The 12134-nt window shown below is 41.4% G+C and overlaps 1 protein-coding gene across 1 annotated transcript in view; it reads left to right on the forward strand.

Moving 5' to 3' along the window:
• Positions 1-6820: 6820 nt before the first annotated feature.
• The window catches only part of rapgef4a (Rap guanine nucleotide exchange factor 4a), a gene marked incomplete at both ends in the record, with an annotated part of 39642 nt that continues 34328 nt past the window's right edge, over positions 6821-12134 (forward strand). The window contains 4 exon segments of the mRNA XM_080839413.1: positions 6821-6903; positions 10438-10580; positions 10800-10888; positions 11652-11798. Of these exon segments, the coding sequence (XP_080695539.1) occupies positions 6821-6903; positions 10438-10580; positions 10800-10888; positions 11652-11798 (462 nt within the window).

A 12134-nucleotide genomic window follows, 5' to 3' on the forward strand; every position in this document is an offset into this window, starting at 1 on the left:
GAAATGGCGTGGGAAAGACTTTCCTTCCAGGGATTTAGGTCTACAACCATAAAGAAGATGATTGGTACTCAGATATATCATATTGGTAACGATGCGTCTCAATATAAATGCAGTGTGTACAGGGTGTTTTGGATTGTGTAGGCTAGTTGGCGTGATCAGATAGTTACAATAAATGCAAACCTCAGCATAGACAATTTAATTTTCCCATGGCTTTATATGAAATGGTATAATTTGCCTTGGTTGAACTTAAATAGGCTATGTAATTGGTTTTAGGTGATGCAACCCTGTTGGTTTCTAATATTCTACACTACTGTGTACAGTAAACATCATCTGCTCACACACTCAAGTGGCAATTTATCAACACACAGTTAAGCAAGGTTGGCCTTGAGATTCCTTCACATAACACTTCATATGTAAACTCAAGCACATATTGTCAGTAAAATACATTTGGCATAGGCATGATAGTCCTGTGTTTTATGGAGAAATGAATGCAAAACTAGATTATGATATTAATCCCCTACAGAATTGCATGAGCCTGATTGTGCTCTGGCTCTTGGCTTTGATTTACCAGAGGCTTACGGTTAACATGGCATCATTACCGATTCTTCAGAACAATACTAGACATTGCTCAGATGTGCTACCATCTGCTTCTTTAGTTATGACTGATTCAATATGTCACAGGATCAGGCTACTTAATGTCATTTAACCCTATTCATTCACAAATCTGTATGCATAGTCCACCAAAAACACACAGTTGGCACGCAGTACTTTGTCCCTGCAGACTGCTTCCCAGTGTTTCAAGCAGTGAGAGACCTAGCCTTTGTATGGTGTGAAGGCACCCAGATCGCACTTTCAAAGCAACTAGGTCACAAAACTCTGGAGCAATCAGAGAAGGATGCACACATCTCTGGCCATGTGGCGTGTTCCATTCAGAACTTTGCTGGCTTTAATTGTGAATGTGCTGGTGCTTTGAGCCAGTTCTAATGAGGCTGGAAAACACAGAAAGAACCTTGGATGCATCTGGGAGAGGAACATCAGTGTCAGCACTGTACAGTAAAATGGAGGCAATATAATGCGGGCCCTAGTTGTTAAACAGGTTCCAAGGACAGTTACAAAAGGGCTAGATTACTTTTCTTAAAACATTTTAAAACAAGTCACAAGTGAGACTGACCAGACATGGCTGGATTTCAACAACAACAACATTTGCAAGTTAGATTAAACAGTCCATCAGAAACATAACAACACAGTTGCAACAGTTTTTCTGCATGTGTCTTTCACTCGTTAGCTTCAGCATTTTATCTGATTGAAGTGTAGTGGATAGGTCTGTTGTCTATTAATTTTCCCTGGGAAAACCAGAGAACTGACTCATCTGAGGGTTAGGGACGGGCGGGGAGTATGAGGGGGCTTGCCTATGCTTGAAAAAGGTTTCTTTGGAGAATATAAGGAAGAAAACAGTAACAGAACACTTCTAGCTTTTGGATTTGTATTACTTGCACCTGCAATTTCATAATGCATGCACCTTGAACCTCAAACCTCTTTTTACAATGACAAATAATCTTGCCCATTATCTGTCCATTATCTGTGTACATATTTCAATCAGAGGTCTGATTTTAGCGGGGGAGTGTTTTATCATAGGATTTTACTGGAAATGAGGTTGTTAATATTCACTGTTGACTGCAAATATGTTTTGATAACACATTCTAAGTTCTAACCCTTCAAACGAAAAATAAACATATAATACCACCTACCTGTTTTCAGGAGGAAATCACACAAGAACTCTCTAAAAGACCCATCTTATGAAAAATTCATGTCTTCTCATTGAAATTGAATTTGACTGAATTTGCAGACAGAGACCCCACAGATGGTGATCTACTTCTCCCTCTTGTCTATGCAGTTTATGTAATTGCCCTGGGGAACACCCAATATTCATATTTAATTGTGAGAAACATGAAAAATTCACCCACAGTGACACCATTGAGTCTAGCAGAGAGAGAGAGACTAAATCTGTTATTTCAAATTGAGAACAATCAGATAACACTATCCACATGTCTCCTCATTTTTTCACATTTTTACTGTCCTCTCTAAAATATAGTTCTCACTCTGACTGAATTATAGTCTAGAGCAGATCAGGCTCTCATCTTGTACTGAGTTACTCTTTTGGAGGCAAGAAGAAGTGTATTGTGATCCTATCTGCATTGAGTCAGTTTGTTTAGATTAGAGTTGTTATCTGATGAGCAACATTTAACCCTGCTGTTTACACTTGAGGGTCATAATAGCCTTGGCTAAATAATTGCATGGTTGAAACAGCATGTCCTGTATCTGAGTGCAGTTTGAAGTGTAGGTTATTACAGGTTGTGCTACGTTATATATTTCAATTATGTGATGCTCTTGTGAAAAGTGCATTGACTGTTTCTTTCTGGCAATTCATGATATTGTTAATGTTCAGCCACAGGAATGTATGACAAATTTATCACGATGGCTGAAGTGTTATTGTGAAAGTCAGGGCACTGAGGGCAGGGCCTGTGACACAGCAAATACTGATAATGAAAAAGGCATTGTGGTCAATACAGGACAAACATGCACTAGTGCTTGTCGCCAGCTGCTGGAATTGAAGCAGTGCTAGCGCCCTGAACCTGGATGTTTGTTTACATGAGTTGACTATTGCAGGTTCATTGGATTATCACCTGGCAACCACAGCAGGGTGCTGAAATGCAGCCATGTGAGCGACCGCCTGTGAGCCTTCTCCTCCCTCTCTGGAGGCATTGTCAGGCTCACTGTTCCCACAGCAACCCCTCAACTATTCCTTCGCTCCCGCATAGAGGTTTTACTGAAGCCCAAGGAGGTCAGGGGCTATTCACCTCTGCTCTGCAGGAGTAGGTAGTGTCTCCAACATGATATCCTGACCTGCCAAGCCACAGCTATGAAAGGCAGATATATAATGTGACTGAGCGTGTTAGAGTACGGACATTTTTAGTAATGATGCAGTTCTATATTAGTTTAATAATACTGCACTGAGTATGCTGTTTGTCATGCATTAAATCAGCATGAACTGTGTTTATTTTTAAGTGCTACCGATGTCATGTTCACATGTTTCAACAACACATTGAGTAGGTGTAAGTGGGCCTTGTTTTTAAAACACCTTTCATGAAGACGTTATATAACATAATAACTATTAACAACATTAAATAACTTCCAACTGGTAGACTCTGAACAAGACAAATCAACAGCCAGTCATTTTTTTGCATTTAATAATGTCTATAGTACGTGATTGAGTGAGTGACTGAGTCACTGTGTGACGCATTTGACTGACTGGGCAGATCAGATTTCTTAATGGCGATGACTGAGTGCTGTAAATGTTTTCAGAATTTGGGGAGTGGCATTATATTTGAGGCTGCCGTTAGCAGCTGAGTCCAGCGTGGAGAATGTGTGATGTGCATTCAAGAAAAGCATGTCCAAGTTTGGTCCTGATTTTGTATTACTCAATCTAATATAACAATCCACACTGCGGAAATTGACAGGTGGTCCATGCATTCTTTCTTTATTGTAACAGTGTCAAAACAGAGGCTTGAGAATAATTGAAATACAATTCTTCCATTTTATTTAATCTCTGTACTGAATCAACCCACTGATCATGCCATGTCTAGGAGGTATTTTAGGTAATGTATATGTTGTATATGCTTCCACCTTCTGGTCAAAAATGGAACAGTGCAAGAAAGAAAGTGTCTTTAGGTGTGTCATGGCAAAAGAGCTCTCCAAGTTGATTTTGAGGGAAGCTGTGTGTTAAGTATGATACAATTTTTAAAATATGTTGCTGTTATTGTACTCAAGAAAAAATGTCATTGATTTCAATAGAAATATTGCTGTAATCATTCTGAAACCTAAAGCCAAGGGAATATGAGATATGCATCCAACACAAGTTCACGATTCAACCTTAACAGTGTGCCTAGCTCAGATAGACATTACAATATGGGGTCTCAAAAAGGGTGGTCTTGTTTTCCACTCTCTGTGTAGACTCTCAACTGTATGTTTGGCATAATAGCCAACATTTAAGCCTATAAATGTAACATCACCATCATGTCACATAATGTTCTTAATATCCATATGCCTGCAAACTTTGTAGCAAATAACATAAAAACTAACATATGTACAAAAAAAAGCTATTTAGCATAGCAAACCAAGAATGATACCTCTACATCATCCTCATGAAGCCAGATCAAATCTAGGGTTATAGAGCCCCTATCGCTTTTTCTTCTGTAATTATGTGGCCTAACAGCTGTTATGCTACATCTAAAATATGAAATATAATGTAGTTATTCATTGTTAGGATGCAACATAAACGTCAAATATTTTACTTAACTTCATAAGTTTATCAAACATGGTAAGATGGCCTACCGGTTAAACTTGCTCTCAAAGCTTTTGCTCTTTTTGCACCACGGCCACCATTTTGGGAAAAGTGCTTGACTAGTGACCCGGAGCTACACATCACTCACATGTCTTGTCACTGCAAGTTCATCGATAGATCTGATATAACTTTTTAAATTGTGAAAAAATACTTTTGATGTGAGACTGATTAAACCTGACCTTTGACAAGCGAAAAATATGCTACCACTTCATCCACATGGTTCTCTTGTCCTCAGCAAGATGAAAATGGACAATGAAAACTAAATTAAGGGTCACCTGACAAACTGTTTATAATGGTTGGACAGATACAGGATGTGTGTGAACTTACCCACTGGCTCACCTTATCCCACTTTCCCAAATACCGCAATTATGCAGAACAATTATGCAGATTTTTTTTTGATAACAGCGTACTAAATCAGTGTACTGAACATTTTTCTCTGTGGATTTACATAAAATAGATACGTCCCTAATGCTCTCCAGTCCTGCAATAGTTGATAATAACTACACTAGAACAACTACATTCATTATAGGCTGTAGTCACCTACAGTGACCAAGGAAAGGGGATAATGAGGGAAGTGATCATTCAGATAATTCTGACTGTGATAATCATTCCCTCTGAACACTGAGGTTGTGTCATGTACGTAGCTGTCGTTACTGGAAGTGTGAGATGCTAACAGTAACAGTACCCTACAGTTAACTTTAAGTGGATAAACAGAATGGCAGTGGTGTGATTATGTGGGCTGTGTTAAGAAACAACAGCACAGCACAGCACAGCACAGCACAGTATTTGTGTGTGTGTGTGTGTGTGTGTGTGTGTGTGTGTGTGTGTGTGTGTGTGTGTGTGTGTGTGTGTGTGTGTGTGTGTGTGTGTGAGATAGACAGAGAGAAAGAGAGAGGGGCAGCCTGCTGGCTTTGTATGCTAATATCCTGCAGTTCCCATTCCTCCGGGGTGCTGAGTGGACATTTTAATTATGTGACTCCACACATCTGCGCGCTACACCATATCCATCTCTAACTCTGCCCTCTGTCTGCAAGAGTTGCAGTTTCCCCTCGCAATCCGATAGGCCAGCCATAGGTGACTGTAGCGGTAGTGTGTATTTTTACTTTTGAGACAGACATTTGCTGTCAAGCTGGTGATATACCCCAGCTGCACAGATGCGGTGACACATATTGTACTGCACATGACTGTGTTGGCTTTATCAGAACCATCAAAGGACCACCATCACTCTGCAGTCAGGGAAAAGGGCCATTAAAGGCTGCTCTACAACCATGACTACTGTTTTCGAAGGCAGTCTCCACACCCCAGTTTTTACTGTACAAAATAGTAATGGGGATGTCTTTATGGTTGTTATGGCAACAGTATCATACTGTACTATGGCAGGGTCTGTATTACGGGCCTGTTTCGTGCAAAAGTGTGTGGAGGGAAGAGGGAGACTCACAGGGAGCCCTGGTGGGCATCAATCTACCTGAATGGGCATGGGTGCCCTGTGAAAGAGACCTCTGGAGATCAGTTGACGACCCCTTCACAATATGGGCACTGAAAGTGTAGGTCTACCGTTCTGTGACATTTTGATTGAAATATATTGAAACAGGAAAACTGCCTATCACTGTCAGAGGCAAGTAAATTAACCACCACTTTGAAGTGGGCCAGTGCTCCCTCTGTCCCTAGTTTCTTACTCTGAATCTAACCCACACCCATTCTCTGGGAGGGTACACTGGGAATCACAAGAGGGGAATTATGCTGAACTCACCGCTGCGCTCGCAGGCTGCGGCACAACAGAATAGGGGGAAAAAACATTCTTGCATCTTTCCCACCCACTCAGCTGTCACAGCGGCGCCTGGTGCCTGATCCTCGCTGCGTTTATGCCGTCTCAAAGGGAATCCACGACATAGCCGACTACAGAGACAATAAGAAATTTGTCAGTTCACTGCTAAAATGATTTGTGTTTTACATCTCTCCGTTTGACAAACTCTTCAATACAATGAACATGTAGACACTAATTTATTCCAATGCCCTGTAAGAAATAAATAACTTAGACATTCATTATAACGATTATTGTTATATTTATTAAGTGAAAATAAATGAAAAACTAAACAGTGCATTAGGCTAGGTTCTACATTGCTCATTCTACACATCATGCCAAACCGTTTACAAAATAAAACGCAACAAATACGTTGTTATTCTATATTACTATAACTTCTTAAAGTGGTTCATAATTGAACACCCACCGAATGTAGGCTATCCTATGATAACGCATTTAGTGATCGTTCGTTTTACGTGGTGTAGGCTATGACCAGCATGGGAGGTGCACCTCTTCTTAAGCATGATGGGTCAGGTGATCATGTGTTGAAGTTCATCCGTAGAGAGGAGCAGCTAATTAACAAGTGATGTAAATCGTGCCTAGAATCCTCTGGGTCCATGATCTCGCCAAAGATGGTAGCAGCACATACTTCTACCCATTCCTCTGCCTCTGCAGAATGGATTGTTTGTCTCGACAAAAGGTAAGTTAGCTACTATTATTTCCCTTCGCATGAGAGTGAGTAGTCGTCTTCTGAATTCTCTGCTTGCGACTGTAGTGTAGTGACTGATTTTTAAGGGATTCAAGTCTGTTGTGTTGTACAGCACACCATTACTCCTAGCTTCAAACTACATTTCGGTGGGAAACTCACGTAGCTATTGCCTCTGTTGTGCGATTTGTTCACAGGTGATTGTTAATGTAATTTCATAGTGCTACACCGTTTTTGTTCTTTAAGTAGGCAGTTTGGCATGAGGGACACATCATCCGTTTCCCCCGGTGCAGCCAGCGTTCCGTAATCAAAAAGATAACTGCACCATGTGAAACACATGCAGTGGTCCCAGTTTATTTACAGTGCTGTTATTGCCATGCTGAAGGACATTTATGTGGTGAAATAAACGGGACGTGAAAGGCGATACATGATAAACGGGGCGAATGTCACCTGGAGGAGAGAGAGAGAGATCGAACCGCAACCTCTATACTGCAGCCCACTACACCATCGCAGTCACAGGAGGTTCCCCCCGATTCCAGTTATTTGTTTTCATAGGGAATTGCAGCGTGCCATCAAACACATGCACGGTACAGTTTTATGCGGGGAGTAAGCTTGAAATCCTTGACATCAGGTCGTCATCAGGCAGATTAGGTATTTTTATTGGTCAGGGCTTTGATTCCGAGGCAGGTACAGTCCTGTCTGCCTACCGTGCATTTAGGGGTGTTAGGTAAACAGAGTGTGTGACTGCTGTGACGGACTGGGATGATACATTATCAGTCAAACAGTTAAGTAGGGTAGGAACAGATGCAATGTTTAATGGTTAAAATACATTTAATTGAAAGGCTGTCCCAGGTCCCCGATTATAAATCTGTAGTTCATCACCTTATAGATTCAATTGCTGGAAGAATATGATTTAGTATGTAAATGTCAAAGCCAGAGGCCAACAGTGTTCCTCATAATGTATTAATGATAGATACAGGGTTCCAACTGATGGCTTAATAGACTCACAGAGGCATGCACATCAAGGATTAATGGGATCATCTCCCTGTGGATCAATACACTTGGCATTTTTTACGAGTCTTTGCGTTGCCGAGCATGGGTGGATGGTCAACATTAACACTGTTTATTGTGTTAAGAAGTAGTCCCATACAATGAGTTAGGGTCGGTCAGCTGAACCACAGTGCATACACTTAGCTTGTAGTGGTTTGACAGTGAAGCTATCAATTGATGTTCCATAGAAACAGTCTTATCTATAGGACACTTATCCAGTTTACTGTCAAGACAGGCAGTATTACCCACTAAAGTGCAGGGAGATATTTCCTGCATAATGCTTAAAAAAGCAAAACTGGGACACCGACACCTTAAATGACACAGGTGGGAGGCTTGTTGTTTTTGGCCAGCCTTTAGTGCTTTTGAGTGACACACTTGCCAGCCCTGCTTTGGTAGAGAGAGCTGGAGCGAAAAATGTGTTTCGTCTGAGAGATTAGGATGAAACGAGGCCAACAGCTCTGTTCCTGGCTGCTACATTTGAAGCCCCTCCGGTGGGCCGTGGCATCAAGGTTGTGGACACTGTGCTCCGTGCTGAGCAGTGGACAGGACTGCGGGGTGAGACGCTCCAGTGCTCCAGCAAAGCACTGCCTCTGCAGTCCCCTCAGAGTACTTGGGGGCAGAGAGAGAGAGAGAGAGAGAGAGAGAGAGAGAGAGAGATGGAGAGAGGAGAGGGAGAGAGATGGAGAGAGGAGAGGGAGAGAGATGGAGAGAGGCAGCTGGGAAAAGGAGACAGCTGACACAGTGGAGGGATAGAGAGAGGGAGTGAAGGAGAGGAAGGGCGAGAGCTAGGATGACATAGAAACGCTGAGGCAAAAGACTAAAGAGAGAGAGACTGAGAGACTGTCCCGGAGGAAAGAGAGTGTTTGTGTGTATGAGAGAGAGATAGAAAGATAGATAGATTGATAGATGTACAGAGCGACCCAACAGAGAGAGAGAGGAAGAGAAAAGAGAAGAGGTTCAAAGTGCAGTCTGACAGACTGCTTGAGCTCGAGAGCTTTGTGCCGCAGTCTCGGCAGATGTGTTTACACAGTGTCCCGTGTTTACCTAGCGCGGATAAAAGGGTTGATTTGGTAGGGACTTACCTGTAAATAATCGGATGTCTCTTCAACAGAGGGGGCTTATGTTAGGAAACAAGCCCTGTGGGCGCTAAGCAGGGGATTTTGTCACTACACGTTTTTTTGTATCTTATCTGATCCTGTGAGGTTTAAATAGGCTGGCTGCATTAAATATTAAGTACATCCTCTACCTGATGAGTAAGCCTCTCTAAAATGAAGTTATTGTGTTTCTATGCACGGCATCAAAGAATACTTGAAAATATATATGCCCCAAGCTCAAAACAGACTCTCTTATCTCCAAATTAATGTGCCTTTGTGTGCCCTGTACATGCACTATTACAATAGTTCACAAAGCGTCCCACTAGCTGGGCTGCTATCACTTCAGTCTGCTAATGTACCTGAAGTGGATTTACTTTTGTACCAGTCTGGATGTGCTAGGCCAGTTGTGTAACAGGTAATTATAGTCTATGCTGCATCACCCTCTTGGCACTGGGGTCCTGCAGCTCCAGGTAGCAAAACAATCAGTGTGTCACTGTGTGTCACCTTTACATCTGAACATATGGCCTCTTTGTTTGAGTAAGTCTGTAGGATGTAATTAGAAACCGGTCTTTGATGTAGCAGTAAAGAACTATTGAGTTTTTGCAAGTTCTTGCAAGTATTTAGCTAGATGTTGACAGAAACATGATTGTTCAAGACTGCCAAGAATTTCTGCAAAGATGGAAAATTTCAATTAAAATTGATGAATGCTGAACCATAATTGGTATTGGTTGGGCTTTTGTGGAATATGTATTGCATCTGAAACATGCATGGCATGCAGCAGTCCCAATATGTTTTATATGTATGCTGTATAAACTTTAAGTAAGTAAGGGTATAAGGTAGAACTAATGAAGAAATATCACCAGATTATTATGCTTGACAGATCCATATCATTATGCATGACAACAATAGCCTGCGTAGGTATTTTGTTTCTCTAGACCGTGTCAATGCAATGCAAAGATTAGAGGTATCGCAACAAAAACAATAATGAAAACAATAACCACAGAAGAAAGAAAACAAAAGAAGAACTTGTGTAAAACCAGATATTTGGAAGTCATCTGCTAGCCTAACTAATGGTTTGCATTTAAACTCTCAGCCTTGAGTTCCTTCAGCGCATAGTTTGAGAACACAGACTTCATGGTCTGTTATGCAATCAACCCATTAGCACTATCACTCTTATACATTTGTGCATGTTCAAAAGAGAAAATCTGTTCTTATCAATGTTGCTGGCCAGCAAAGCCTGATTTGCTGGGTGTTGCTGTAGCAACCGAGCTTACATCAAACATGAGTACTGGATGCAAGTAGAGAGACCACATTCACATTCTCTCTTAATAAAGGATGGTTTGGTAAACAACTGACGCCAAAGAAATATGCTTCCTTTGTCTAGGCCGACAGAACGTTCAGGGGAGGATGTGGACATCATACTGACCCGTCTGAAAAACGTGAAGGCTTTTGAGAGATTCAACCCTAACCTCCTGCAGGAGATATGCCTGTGTGGATTTTATGAATGTCTGGAGAAGGGGATCACGTGTAGGTTGCAAACTAATTCCACTAAAAAGCATAAAAGAAAACAAGGTCATGGATTACTACCATACTGTAATAACAATTTCATTAACATTTCCATGTTGAATTTTCTGCTGTGTCAGCATAAAACAACAGTGTTTCACCAAGAGCTGTTACCTCTTGTTAGGTATAGTTTTAGGCTTCAGGCAATTTCTCAGGGCTAATCTTTCTCTCTGTTTATGGCAGTGTACAGACAGGGGGACATTGGGACCAGCTGGTATGCTGTTTTATCCGGATCACTGGATGTCAAAATCTCAGAGACCGCTAATCACCAGGTACAGACCTTTATTATTGTTCATCGTAGATTTTTGATTCTATAAGTTCTATATCCATGTTTCTGCATAGAGACTATATTTTGTTATCAAATATAGATATTTTAAAAGGTTTGATCTTTGTGAAACTATACTGTTTGTGACAAAAATGCCACATTTCACAATCCTCTAGTACAGAAATACAGATATCACTATTAGCTGACTTGATACATAAGGACTAACCTTACTGTTACCTTACTGTATAACGTATAAAGTCTATATCATCAGTGCATTATCAACTGTTATGTCTGCTTACCATTTTTAACTAAAAAACAGCACTCCCTAATCTTGATTGGCATGTTGACACGGATTTCTTTTTAAGCTAATTAGAAATGTGTGCGTTAAGAGCCTTCTGACAGTGATTTCTAACCTTTGAGACCACAGGGACCTTTTAGCGTTATTGTGGCTGTCTCCTGCCTGCTCTCCCCTCCTGGTGGTACTTGTCATGTGTGTGTGTGTGTGTGTGTGTGTGTGTGTGTGTGTGTGTGTGTGTGTGTGTGTGGTGTGTGTGTGTGTGTGTGTAGGTGTTACATTTCTTTCCATTTTTGCCAGAGGATGGAACCACACCACTACAAGATCCACTTTCTTAGGCACATTTTAAATTGAGTGAATGTAACCTGATTAAATTTGTCCTCATCATCCTCCCCCTCCTCCTCCCATCTCTCTGCCCTCAATTCTGCCCATATCTCTGTCTCTCTGTTTCTCTCTCTCGGTCCCTCTTTTGAAGGATGCGGTCACAATCTGCACTCTGGGCATTGGCACAGCATTTGGGGAGTCCATCTTGGATAACACCCCCCGGCACGCCACCATTGTGACACGGGAAGTCAGCGAGCTGCTGCGCATCGAGCAGAGGGAGTTCAAGGCCCTGTGGGAGGTGAGGCGACTCAGAAGGCGACTCAGAAGGATGCTCCTGTCTTCTCTCTTCTTAGAATGATTGCATGATGACGACTGGTCGGTCAAGTTCTAACCATTTTGTGCATTTTTGTTTCGAAGTTTGTATGTTTATTTGGGCCAAGATGTGGGCCAAATTGCTGATAAAAAAAAAAACTAATATAAATAATACTCAATGGACTTTGAATATACTGTATAGGTGCGGATATATAGTCATGAAGGTAGAACAGCAAGAAGTTTTTATTATCATCATGATGAGATATTTTTGTTAATGAGATCTGGTTGGTTTCCTTTCAGTTGATTCACTCGGCACAACACA

Source organism: Sprattus sprattus (assembly GCF_963457725.1).
Source record: "Sprattus sprattus genome assembly, chromosome: 5".
NCBI classification, from domain to species: domain Eukaryota; kingdom Metazoa; phylum Chordata; class Actinopteri; order Clupeiformes; family Clupeidae; genus Sprattus; species Sprattus sprattus.